We start from the raw sequence: 14202 nt of genomic DNA, 5'->3' as shown, positions 1-14202 counted from the left end.
GCTTAAAAAAAGAATAAAATTATGACATTTGCTGGTAAATGGATACAGCTGGAGAATATCATGCTAACCGAAATAAGCCAATCCTCCAAACCAAAGTCCGAATGTTTTCTCTCATATGTGAGTGCTAATTCACAATAATGGGGGCTAGGGAAGAAGAGAGGTACTTTGGATTATGCAGAGGTAAATGAAGTGAGGGGAAAGGGATGTCAAGGTAGGAAGGATTGTAGAATGAATCAGACATTGATATCCTACGTACAAATATGACTCCATGGCCAATGCAATCATACATCATGTACAAGATCCACTCCATTTATGTATGATTTGCCTGAATGTATTCTACTGTCATGTATAACTAATTAGAACAAAAAAAACTTAACATAAAATTAAATTGCAAGTATTTTCTCACAATCTACTAACATTATAGCCAAAGGCATGATAATATACACTGCTAATATAAAGCATTGATTCAGCTCCAGTGGATATATTCCTCTATGATTTATGTGAAAAAAGACTTCATATTCTTCTTCATAGATTCAGCAATGAGGTTTCATTTCTTATTTAAGCCTAGAAAGTGTAGAAAATTTAAAACCTAGAAGCCAGCAAATATAACACTGAATTATCAATAAAAATATGGAACAGAGAAATATTACACATTAATGAAAGTAAAATTAATACTAAGTTAAGTAAAAATATAGAAAATGAAAGAAAGACATAAAAGTAATTGAAAAGAGGGTAAAAAAACGAATAAGAATTAAAAGAGAGAGTGCACTCCAATTGGAGAATTTAAAATATATAACAGTGTGGAGGGGGGAAGAGGGAAAACAAAGCAATACAGAACAAAAATAAACTAAAAGTAAAAATAAACACAAGTCAAAGGTACCTCATTATTGAGGAATTCCAGTGGCATAATTTGTTAGTGCGTAGTACGTATAAAATTGAGACATTTCCTTCTGGGTCCCCTAAATTTGCAATTGACCAGGTAAGGGCCTTTTAGTGAGTCACAGCTGTATCCAAGTGTGTTTTTCAGCTTCAGGTGAAACAGACCAAATTAGTTAGGGTAATTTGTAGGTGGAGTTTTACCCCTCATTGCCCAATAAAGATGTCTGCAGCAGGACTAAATTCAGTCCCCTAGCCACAATCCTTGCACCTTGGGATTCCAGTATGAACAACAGAAGATTCATGCCAGCCCCTCTCTCCCACTGTGCCTGTGGACCCATGGGATTTTCACATCCTTGTTCCTGAGACTTTCAGTCAGTGCACATAGGGGCATAGCCAATATTTAAGTTATTTTGTCTTATAATCTGAATGCCTCTAAGCATAGAGGAAGTGACCAAGCCTATGGGATCTGCATTGAGTGAAGTGCTGCAGGAACTTAGGGATCTGCCAGTCCCATCCACACTGCTCCCATGCCTAGTACTCTAGCAAAATCACACACAGATCATCTTCCTCATAGTCACAGAATTTGAACACCAAATATATGTGGATGATCCTTCCATTTCCTTCCACCTCACAGAGTACACTTGCCACTGTTTAGTGTTCTCAGCAGATCAGAGACCCAGTCATTTCTTTGGGCCCATAGTTTCACACTGAGAACACATTGAGACAGTGAAAAGAAGAAATCACTAGGTTTGGGAGATATTTTTAAAATGCAAGGGCATCTGATCTTCAAAGCAGTGTGCTTAGATAATAGGACACTTTAAAGATGTCTCCCTACCATAGCACTGAATGGAAATGTTTGGAAGTGAGCAAAATCTTTTTTCCCATGCCATCTCTCTACGTAGAACCCATGTCTCTTATCTGCTCAGCCTTCATGTTTGCTGCACTATGGGGGGTCACTAGGACTCTCTTTCAGCCTGCTAAAGATGAATTTATCCTCCAGCAAAGATGCTGAGCACTATTGTTTTGGTGCACTGTATTGTGCTTCCCACTCTAGACAACAATATGTATGGGTTTCAATAGGTCACTGACTATAGTTGCCCATCAGCACTTTCCTATGACTTCTCAACACAAACACAAATCAACCTGCAACTGCACAGGTATTAGTTTGGTTCAGTCTCGTGGAGCAGCAGGTAGGTGATAAGTGCCTCCAATTCACTGTATTCCACATATGGAATTTATATAGTTTCTGAATCCTCTATTATTGGTTAATTTACAATTATATTCCATTGAGCTCAGAGAAGCTCAATGATATTATTTCAATTCTTTATATGTATTGAGATTTGTTCTGTGGTGTAATATGTTTTATTCTAGAAAATATTCCAAGTACTATATTCTGCAACTGTTGGATGAAAGGCTCTCTTAATGTTGGTTAGTTCTTTTTAATCTATAGTTAAACTTTGCTATTCCTTTGTTATTTTTTTTCCCTTGGGGTGATCTTTTCAATGATGGAAATGCTATCTTAGTCTTCCACTATTGGATACTATATCTGCCTTTAGGTTTAATAATGCATGTTTCATAATACTGTGTGCTCTGGCATTAGGTGAACATACACTTGCAATTATTATATTTTCTTGATTAATTGATCACTTGATTAATATAGAGTGACCTTCTTTGTCTCCTGTCAAATTTTTTGTCTTTAAGTATATTTTTTCCAATATAAGAATAGCCACTCCTTTTTTGCTTTGGTTTTGTTCTTGTTGAATGTCTTTTTTTCATTTTTCAACTTCATTCTGTGAGTTTCTTTACCAGTGAAGTAAAAGGGAGTTTCTTGCAGTCAGAATAACAATGGGTACTTTTCTTCTTTGGTGGGAGGACCAGAGATTGAACTCAGAGGCACTCAATAACTGAGCCACATCCCCAGCCCTATTTTGTATTTTATTTAGAGACAGGGTCTCACTGAATTGCTTAGCACCTCGCTTTTGCTGAGGCTGTCTTTGAACTCTCAATCCTCCATGCACCACCACGCCTGGCAGGTGTTTTTCTTTATCCATTCAGTCCATCTCTTTCTTTTATTTGGAATATTCAGTTTGTTTACGTTTGAGGTTACTATAGATAAGTAAGGACTTCTGTCATTTTTGAAATTATTTCTATTTGTTTTAAATGTTGTTTATTGTATTTTCTTACTCATCTTTGTGTTTTGTTGATTTACTATATTGATAAGACTCCATTTTTATGTTTCTTTTCTGTGTCTACCAGAGTATTTTATACATTTATGTGTTCTCAAAACTTTTACTATATTTCTTTAAATTCTGAATTTATTACCCTCTTAAATATCTTTTGTAAATCTGTTCTGGTGATGATGAGGTCTATGTTTTTGCCTGCCTAAAATGTCTTTAATTATCTTTTATTTTAAAAGGTATCTCTTCTGGATATAGTACTCTTGGTTGAGTTATTTTCATTTTTATCTTAGAATATGTCATTATATACACTTTGGTCCTACAAAGTTTGTGCTAAGAAATATACAGATAATCTAATGTGGATTCCCTCAAATATGATGTGGTGATTTCCTCTTGAAGTTTTATGATCTTGGTAGTTATCTTTGTCTTATGCTCTTGGTAGTTGGATTGTAATACTCTAGAGTTAGGATCTTTTCTGGCAATGTCTATTGGGGTCTTATATATCCCTTGTATCTAAAAGTTCATACCTTTCCCAAGTTAAATAAAGTTTTCAGCTATTTCATTATATAGGTTTTCTATGCTGTTCCTTCTTTGTTCTCCTTCAGATAATTCCAAAATGTGGATATCTGTTTATTTACTTGCATCCCAAATATCTCACAGATTTTCTTCTTTCTTCTTCTTTTTATTTTTTTTGTCTGACCATAATATTTCAAAAAGTCTGTGTTCAAGCTCTAATAATCTTTGTTCTACTTAATCTAGTCTGTTGTCTTTCAACTGAATTTTTTAAAAATTTAACTTATTGATCTCTTCAAGGTTTGTCTCTCAAGATCACTAACTCTTTTCAGATTCTCATACAATGCATTGATTTAAAAAATTGTTCAGCTGTCTGTATTTTCTGGAATCTTATTGAACTTCCTTAAAATAATTCTGTGAATCAGATATTTCATCAATATAATTTTCTTTTGGATCTATTCCTGAAGTATTGTATCTTTGGGGATCTTTCATGTTACTATACATATTCATATTCTTCTGTTCCTATGTTGATATTTGCGTAACTGGTGCATCACTTATCTCTACCACTTTAATAAAATGTGACCGTTTTATTAAACTGCTTTCTACTTAATATGGTCTTTTGTATGAAATGTTGGATTTGGTTCCAGCTAGGATGCTTAGGGTAATAACCCTACAGCCTTGTGGCTATAATTATTCACTATATACACTGTAGATGCTGTGGTAGAGTTCAAGGGATCCATTCTCTCTGGGGATACCTAGTTATTGGGACACTCTTATAATTAATAAAGTTGTGTGCACTACAGTATATATGTTGTTTTCACAGTGATAATTGGAATGGTGGCACCAGTCAGGTGATAGATGATTTCTTAGAAAATGCTGAGTGAGCTTTGTTCCTGGCAAGGACCCGTGGAAGTCCCACAGCATTGGGAATAACTGAGATCAGTCAGTAGCATAAACACATACATTTTTCAGGGAGAGGTGATGGGGAATAAGTAGTAGACTTCTATGGTACCTTTTCCCAGTCCTGAAATTATCACACACTCAGATGTGGCATTGTTGCAGGGTGGTGGTAGCACCTGTGATGCTGGATAAATAATAGAGGGATGTGCACCCAGAGGCAATGTGCACCCAGAGGTGGCATTAACAATAGTACCTACAGTGAAGGCTGATGGGCTCACTGGGAAAGGAGCATGTATGCCCAGAGAGTTTGTGGGGGTGGATTTTGATAAAACTTTGGGGGATAATTCTTAGCCCCAACGGGGAGGATCATACACTCCTAAGTAGTGTAGGTGCAGTGATGGTGGCAGTAGGAACTATGGAACTGGCTGCTGACTCCAATGAAAAAGTAGGGTGCTCACACATGGGGTAATGTGGCTGGATGTTATCATACAGGTGCCAGCCTTCAGCCTTGACACTGGCAAGGTCCACTTCTGGATGGCCATACCATTGTTCCTGGTAGACTAGAATCCTTGATTTTCTGTTCTTGATGGCACTTTCCTGCTTATCCCTTTCTAATCAGGTAAGGATAGGGTTTGATTGCTGGGGTCACAGCTCCTCTTCTGGGTCGAGTTGGGGTTGTAATACTGCAATCCTCCCTGCCCATATTGTGCAATGTCTGCAGAAGTTTCAGACATGAAAATATGTGCATGTTTCTGGCCCCAAGAATAGCATGAATTTGGATAGCTCATCTCTCAAGATGATGCCCAACCACAGGACCCTAGGCTTTGTGGGAATTGCCTGAAAATGACATGAGATTCTTTTCCAAATTAAAGCTATTATACAGACTACAGATTTTTCCCCTAACTGGCCTGCAAGCATATGATGGTTGCAAAGCTTTCCAGTAGCTAGGATTTCTGCCATCTGTGCTGTGGAGTTTACCAATACACTCTTTACCCTGAAATGGGGAGTTCTCCTTCCCCTAGCTACAAAGCTGGTGTCAGTTGCCAGGGTTCTGTGTTTCTCTTTGCTATCATTCCCAGGTGTTCCCATCTCTCCATTTTTGGGCTCCAGTGTTTTCCCATGGTCACTCATCTCAAAATTCAGCTATACAACTGTTGATTTTATTCCTCTTTGTGGGAGGATGTGAATACTGGCAATTATATTCATTCATCTTCAAGGATTTATGTCACTTTTTAAGTAACTCAGTTTTCCTTATCTTTTATATGAAAATAAGTACACCTATTGTGAAGGATTGGGGGAAGCTTAAATGAGATTATGCATGGGATTCCTTGTTCACAGTTTCTGGCATTTATTAGGTAGCTGATAAATCATGGCTAGTATTGATCCTGGATTTTGTGTCTATATCATCTGGAACATAACTAACATGTCTTATAATGGACACTATGCAAATGTACTTAGTATTGAACTGTAGGGTAAAATTTCAAATTGTGACATACTTCAAACTGAGGGAAATCCAAAAGTGGCTATGATCAGTAATTTTCTGTATAGTTTCTTTGTTAAATATTAAATAATTTTCCTATCTTCATAACTTAAATAAAAAGATGATAACAGTGAACCAGAGCAATTTGGAAATAAATATTTAAAAAATGCTCTGAGGTAAATGACCAAACTAAGGAACAGAGTATGGATGAGGAAATTAAGGATAAGGACTTTAATTTTATACCCTCTCCCACATTCCAATCCTTTATGGTCCTTATACCAATTATTTACATGTTTCATTTCATTTATTCTTGACAGTGATACTGTAATATGTTGATTACCCTGACTTCTAAGATAAGAAAATATGTTCAGAAAGTTTTGATGTCCTGCTCCAGGAGGCATAGGTTAAAAAGTTCCAAAAACAATTATTTGAGCTGAAATAAGTAGGACTCCAAATTAGAAGTTTAAGTGGACTAGAAGTTTCCAGAGTGGAAATGCAAGATTTGGCAGAAATCCTAACTTCATCTCAAATATAATTGTAAGGTCCTGAGAGAGACCCTTGAGAAACCACAGAAACTGACCTAGTACAAATCCTGAGACCTTTAAAACTCAAATAACCATGACTCATTCATGGTTCCTAAACAATGTGAAACAAATGAGTAGGTTTAACAATATAATAAATAAAACTCAGATGGATCGTAGTTAAGGCAAATAAGTGGTTCCTTTGGGAACTGTCTTCTGTACTAGAATCTTCTAGAAAGCTATAGATCCAAGGAAATATAGTAACTTGATTTTACAATGTGCCAGATCATGTAAGGAAACATTTGAATTCAGTGAGATCACACTGGGTTATTGAATACAAGCCACTGAACCCCAGTTCTGTAAAAGATGTCTACTACTATTAAGTTGCAGTTTCTTCTGGGGAGGACAAATATTAGTGAAGCATGTTCCATGTAAGACATTAGGAACTCTTGTTCACAGTATGCTTTCAACTACAGAGTGTGTTTAAAGCCAGCAAAAGAAAATTATGCTTTTCGTGAAAATATCTCTATTTCTTTAAGATTACAGAATGAAATGAACAGAGGTATGTACCTGTATAAGCAAAGTTGAAAGGCCTCGTAAGTGGAACATGATGCTTGGGAGCCACTGTGGGATGTGAGGGATATAAGAACACACCATCATCACCTAGCATCTCCACCAGTTCTTTATGCAGGCTTTCTTCAACTGCCTTAAACTTCTTGTATTTCTCTTTGTTATATTTGAACTTTTCCTCGAACAGAGCCAGTCCTACAAAATAATAAATACCAATTTAAATAAAGAAATAATTTTAATTACTATTGCCCATTGTCTTTTCTTATACAAATAATACATGTACATTATAGAACACTAAGAAAGTGATAAAAATAAAACCTTATAACCTTATGATCAAAACCTGAGCATTTTTGTGCATTTACTGTTAACTCCTTCATATCTTTTAAAATAATGCTACTTATAGGATTACTAGATTTTCCTGACAGTATATTACATAATTAATATTTTCATATAAAAACCAATTATGTACATGTTTTAATATTAACTGTATACTATTTTAATCAAAATAATGTACCATAGTATTATTGTTTAATGAGAACATTATTTTGAACATGTAGACTATTTTTTTAAAACTCAATGCTGATTAAAAATATACACTCCCAAAACTCTTAGCAATATTTTATGATAGAATTATATACCAGAAGAATGTATCTTTTAGAGCTTATAAACAAATTTAGTAAAGTAGTAGAATATAAGATCAAGGTACATAAATCAATCACTTTCCTATACTCCAATAATGAATCTTCTGAAAAGGAAATTAGGAAAACTATCCCATTCCCAATAATCTAAAAAAATACTTGGAAATTAATCTTATGAAAGATGTGAATGACCTCTCCAATGAAGACTATAGACCACTGAAGAAAGTGATAAAAGAAGACTGTAGAAGGTGGAAAGACTTCCCATATTCTTTGACAGGTAGAATTAATATTATCAAAATGGTCATAAACCAAAAATATTATAAAGATTAAATGCAGTCCCCATCAAAATACTAATGATATTCTTCACAGAATTAGAAAAAAAAACAGTTCTAAAATAACAGTTCTCTTATTTTTCACTTGGAAAAATAAGAGACCCAGAAAGACCAGAGCAATCCTGAACAAAAATAGTGATTGCTAGAGTGATCACAGTACGTCAAATTATACTACAAAGCTATCATAATTAAAATACAATGTTAAACAGACACAAAGACAATGGAATAGAATAGAAGACACAGAGACAAACACACATAAATACAGTTGTCTGATAATACACAAAGGTGCCAAAAACACACTTTGAAGAATAGCGTTGATATCTATTCTTTTGGTCCTAGGAAAAAAGGATATCCATATGTAGAAGAATAAAACTCGACCCCTATCTCTCACCCTGCACAAAAGCCAACTCAACGTGGATCAAAGACCTAGGAATTAGACCAGAAACTCTGCAATTACTAGAAGAAAACATAGGCCCAACACACTAACATGTTAGCCCAGAAACTGACTTCCTTAAGAAGACTCCCCAAATTCAATAAATAAAACCAAAAATCAATAAGTGGTATGGTATCAAATTTAAAAAACAAAACAAAACAAAACAAACAAACAAATGTATGCACAGCTAAGGAAACAAGATTCTGAAGAGACAGCCTGCAGAATGAGAGAAAATATTTGCCATCTTCTCCTTAGAACATAAATATCCAGAGGGTATAAACACACACACACACACACACACACACACACAAAACCAAATGACCCAATTAATAAACAGGCAAATGAACACCTCACAAAAAAGATATACAAATGCCAACAAATATATGAAAAACTTTTCAACATTGCTAGCAATTAGGAAATGTAAATCAAAACTACATTGAGGGGCTGGGGCTGTAGTTCAGTGGGAAAGCGCTGGCCTCGCATCTGTGAGGCACTGGGTTCAATCCTCAGCACTACATACAAATAAATATAGATATTGTGTGCCCATCTACAACTTAAAAATATTTTTAAAAACTACATTGAGATTTCATCTCACTCCATCTAGAATAGGAATTATCAAGAACACAAATATAATAACTGTTGGTGAGAATTTGGGGGAAAAAGGCACACTCATACATTGTTGGTAAGATTGTAAATTAGTGCAACCCCTCTGGAAAACAGTATGGAGATTCCTCACAAAAAGAGAAATGGAAAACCATAGGATGCAGCTATCCCATTACTTGGCATTTAGCCAAAATAACTAAAAATCATCATATTATAGTGATATGTGCATATCAATTATTATAGCATCGCTACTCACAATAGCCAGATTGTGGAGCCAAAGTAGGTGCCCTTCAAAAGATGAATGGATAAATAAAATGTAGTATATGTACATAATGGAGTATTATTCAGCCATAAGGAAGAGGAAAGTATAGCATTTGCTGGTGAATTGATGGAAATGGTGACTATCATGCAAAATGAAACAAGCCAGACTCAGAAAGCCAAATGTTTTGTTGGATATGCAGAAGCTAATACAAACTAAAGGGGAAGAAGAAGGAGAGAACAACTCTAAGAGAGCAGGAGAGGTACAGAGAAGGGATTTAGATGAGGGGACTAGATAAAGGGAACTGAGGGGGAAGAAGAAGGGACAGGATAAGGGAAGAACTGTGAAATTAATCTGACTTAACTTTCCTATGTGCATATATGAATATGCCACAGCGAATATCACCACACTAACTAAAAAATCCTAAAAGTAAATAGCAGAAAGATCAGTAGAGTAGAAGGAAGGAAACAGGGTGAGGGAGAGGGTGACAGAAAGGGGAAGTACCGGGGACTGAATTAGGGAAAATTATATCCCATGCTTTTATAATTATGCCAAAATGAATCCTGAGACAACCTAGGTGCCCTTCAACTGATGCATAGATTAAGAAAAAAAATATATATATATAAATGGAGTATTACTCAGCCATAAGGAAGAAGGACTTAATGGCATTTTATGATAAATATATGGAATGGGAAACTATCATACTAAATAAAATGAACCATTGTCAAAAAGTATAAGGTAAAATGTTTTCTCTGGTATGTTGAAGCTAATCCAAAATAGGGTGGTATAGATAAATAGAAAAAAAAAATCAGTGAAATAAACAAATGGAAATGAAGGGAAAGGATGAGGGATGAGATAGGAAAATACAATAGAATGAATCTGACCTAACTTTCCTATGTATGTGGATGAATATGCCACAGAGAATCTCACCATCATGAATATCCACAAGACACTCATTAAAAGAAAAAAACAACACGAGGCCAAGATGGTGGAATAGAGTTAGTCCTGTTTCTGGCTGCTCTGTGGCATGAAACCACAAAAGCAGACAGGCCTCTTCCCCACAAGGTCTCACCTAGACAAAACAATGTCTCATAGAGTGTGAGAAGACCCATATACAACAGATTTTCACAGAAATTACCAGCGCTGTGACCACCTGTAGAGAAATCAGAGCTCTGCACTCAAGTAACAATCCAGACTCCAGACCCAAAGCGCGCAGTGGTAGCTCACGCACAGCTCACAAGCAACATAGCAGAATCACCTATCAGCACCTCTGCAGAACTCCAGACTGCACTCTGATCCCATGTAGGTCACTCTGATGCTACCTATTAACAGCATAAGTCCATTACCCAGCTTCCCCAACCTCACCAGACCCTCCGGTGCAGGAAGCAGACAAACTCCATCTTGAAAAACCTTCCCCACCATTTTTTGGTGGACGTGGCTATCAGATGGGATCTCCACTTGAGCAGGTACTTGATTTCCATTCCCACCCCCCCAGTGGCGACAACTCGGCACAATAACCACTCAACACAAAAACAGCTCTCAGTTGGACAGGAGTGCAGTGAGAACAGGGTGCTTCCCACCTGGTGTGAGCCTGGGGGTGAGAGGTCTCGCAGTTGGGACCTGATAAGTAAGAGAGGGGAGGGTACTAAAGTCTGGAGCATAACAGAGAGACCAGGATCTGGGGAAATCTTCAGGCAATAGAGGGAGATGAAACTGGGGGCTCAAGTCAGACAAGTGGTCACAGAAACAGACCTGTGAGGCACAATTCCCCTGCTGGGACTGGTGAGTGGCACTCCCCGATTCCAGACACTCCACAGAAGGTTCAGTCTTCTCACCCTGGTTAACTACACCACCCTGAGGGCCAAGACACCAGCTTAAAACAGACAACCCCACCTACTGGATGAGAAGAGAAGCAGGAAAGAAATGGATCTCTAAGACTATTTTATTTTCTTCTTCTTCTTTCTCTTCTACCCCTCTATCCTCTGGCCCTCACATCCCCAACATATGTAAAACCAAGAACTTTGCATGAGATAGGACTTTGAGGACTGAGTTAACTGAATAATATAATATAGAGGAGTTGCATAAGCCCATTTTTAATTTTTTTTCTTTTTCTTTTTATTCTTTCTTTCTTTCTCTTTTTTCTCATTCTTCTTTCTTTCACCCTGCAAGTTTTACTATTTTTACATCCTGTATTTTTCTAAATGCATATGTGATTTTATTTTATGTACTCTACTGTCTTCCCACATAATTGTCTACCTTAAATTACTTCCTGTCTGGAAACCTGCTACTAACCCTCATCATTATATTTCTCCTTCACATTTCCTAAGATATATTAAATCTATACCCTCACATCTTTTCCCCTCAGCATATTGTCCTATACCTGATCCCCAGTTAATTGTCCACCACCAGAAATTGTAAACCTTTTTATGAAACTACTGATTATATTTTAAATAATAATTGAATTCAAAATTTCTGCACATTTATTCTAAATGTCTTAGTAACAACAAATTGTTCATAAGTTATGCATTGTGGATATTGGGATCTGTTAACATTGTCCTTCCCCACAAAGGAGAGATCTTGGAGCACTACAAGAGCACTACAAATCTATAGGCTAAAAACAGTAATACAAAAGATCTACAGAGCTGGGAAGGAAGACATATGAGGAACACGAAGAGACAATGGAAGAAAGTACCACAAACAAATCAAGATGACACATCATTAGAAGCATTGGCAGCTTCAGCAGAAAATATAACAGAGAAAGATTTCATAGTTAAAATGTTTTGGGAATTCAAAGAAGACATAAGAGAACAAATACAGGCAGTGAAAGATCATTTCAACAATGATCTACATAAACAAATCTAAGAAGCCAAAGATCACCTCAAAAGGGAGATAAAGGTTCTAAAAAAGCAAACAGAAATCCTTGAAATGAAATAAATAATAAACCAAATTAAAAACTCAAATGAAAGCATCACCAACAGAGTATACCACTTAGAACATAGGATATCAGACAATGAAGATAAAATAAATCATTTTGAAAAAAAAAAACATAGATCACAGTGACAATGGTAAGAAACCACGAGCAGAATATTAAAAAAATATGGGATAGCATAAAAAGACAAAATTTAAGAGTTATTGGGATAGAGGAAGGCATAGAAGTCCAAACCAAAGGAATGAGCAATCTATTCAATGAAATAATATCAGAAAACTTTCCAAACATAAAGAATGAATTGGAAATCCAAATTCAAGAAGCCTACAGGACACTGAATACACAAAATCACAACAGATCTATACCAAGGCACATTATAAGGAAAATGCCCAACATACAGAATAAAGAGAGATTATATATAGGGGTTAAACAATTAGGATAATGACAGATTTTTCAACACAGACCCTGAAAGCTAGAAGATACTGAAACAACATATATCAAGCTCTGAAAAATAATGGTGCCAATCAAGAATCTGGTATCCAGCAAAATTAAGCATTAGATTTGAATATGAAATAAAAACCTTCCATGATAAACAAAATTTAAAAGAATTTATAGCTAGAAAACTGGCACTATAAACCATCTTTGGCAAAATATTTCATGAAGAGGAAATGAAAAACAGCATTGAAATTCAGCAGAGGGATGTAGTACAGTAAAGAAAAACCCAATCAAAGAGAAAAACCAATTCAACTAAAATAACAAAAAATAAACAAATATGACTGGAAATACAAACCATATCTTAATAGAAACCCTAAATGTTACTATTACCTAAATGTTAGTGGCTGCAACACAGCAATCAAAACACATAGGCTGGTAGATTTATTTTAAAAAAGACTAAACAATATGCTTCCTCCAGGAGACTCATCTGATAGAAAAATACATACACAGACTGAAGGTGAAAAGTTGGGAAAAATCATACCACTCACATGAACTGAGGAAGCAAGCAGGGGTTCCCATACTCACATCAAATAGACATAAATCCAAAGTTAATCATAAAGGACAAATATGGATATTAAATACTGCTCAAGGAAACCATACACCAACAAAACATAACAATCATAAATATATATGCCCCAAACAATGGTGTAGCTATGTTCATCAAAAAACACTCTTCTCAAGTTCAAGAGTCAAATTGACCACAACAGAATAATCTTGGGTGGCTTTAACACACCTCTCTCACCACTGGATATATCTTCCAAACAAAAGTTGAATAAAGAAACTATAGAACTCAATAATACAATCAATAACTTAGACTTAACTGACATATATGGAATATTTCAGCTGATAGACTTTCTTCTCAGCAGCACATGGATCCTTCTCTAAAACAGACCATATACTATACCACAAAGCAACTCTTAGCAAATACAAAAAAGTAGAGATACTACCATGCATTTTTCAAATCATAATGGAATGATATTGGAAATCAATGACAAAATAAAAAATAAAAGTTTTTCCATCACCTGGAGACTAAACAATGAATACTGAATGAACAATGGGTTACTGAAGACATCAAGGAGATTAAAAACTTCTTAGAGGTAAATGAGAATATAGACACAACATATCAAAATCACTGAGACACTATGAAAACAGTACTAAGAGGAAAATCCGTTTCATGGAGTTCATTCCTTAAGAGAAGAAAAAAGTCAACAAATAAATGACCTCACACTACATGTCAAAGCCTTAGAAAAAGAAGAACAAAGCAGCAGCAAAAGCAGTAGAAGTAAGAAATAATTAAAATTAGAGATGAAATCAATAAAATCAAAACAAACAATTGAAAAAAAATTGACAAAACTAAAAGTTGGTTCTTTGAAAAAGTAAAGAAAATTGACAGACCATTAGCCATGCTAATGAAGAGAAGGAGAGAGAGAACTGAAATCACCAGCATATGTTATAAAAAAGCTAATATCACAACAG

The 14202-nt window shown here is 35.6% G+C and overlaps 1 protein-coding gene across 1 annotated transcript in view; it reads right to left on the bottom strand.

Moving 5' to 3' along the window:
• Positions 1-14202, bottom strand: part of Faah2 (fatty acid amide hydrolase 2) — a 154659-nt gene that overhangs the window by 57037 nt on the left and 83420 nt on the right. Inside the window, exon 10 of the mRNA XM_077793646.1 lies at positions 7041-7235. Within this exon, the coding sequence (XP_077649772.1) occupies positions 7041-7235 (195 nt within the window). The remainder of the gene's footprint in view (positions 1-7040; positions 7236-14202) is intronic.

The sequence above is a fragment of the Urocitellus parryii genome, chromosome X, assembly GCF_045843805.1.
Source record: "Urocitellus parryii isolate mUroPar1 chromosome X, mUroPar1.hap1, whole genome shotgun sequence".
NCBI lineage: Eukaryota > Metazoa > Chordata > Mammalia > Rodentia > Sciuridae > Urocitellus > Urocitellus parryii.
Note: the sequence above shows the minus strand (reverse complement) of the source record. Positions and strands in the feature narration are given on the sequence as shown.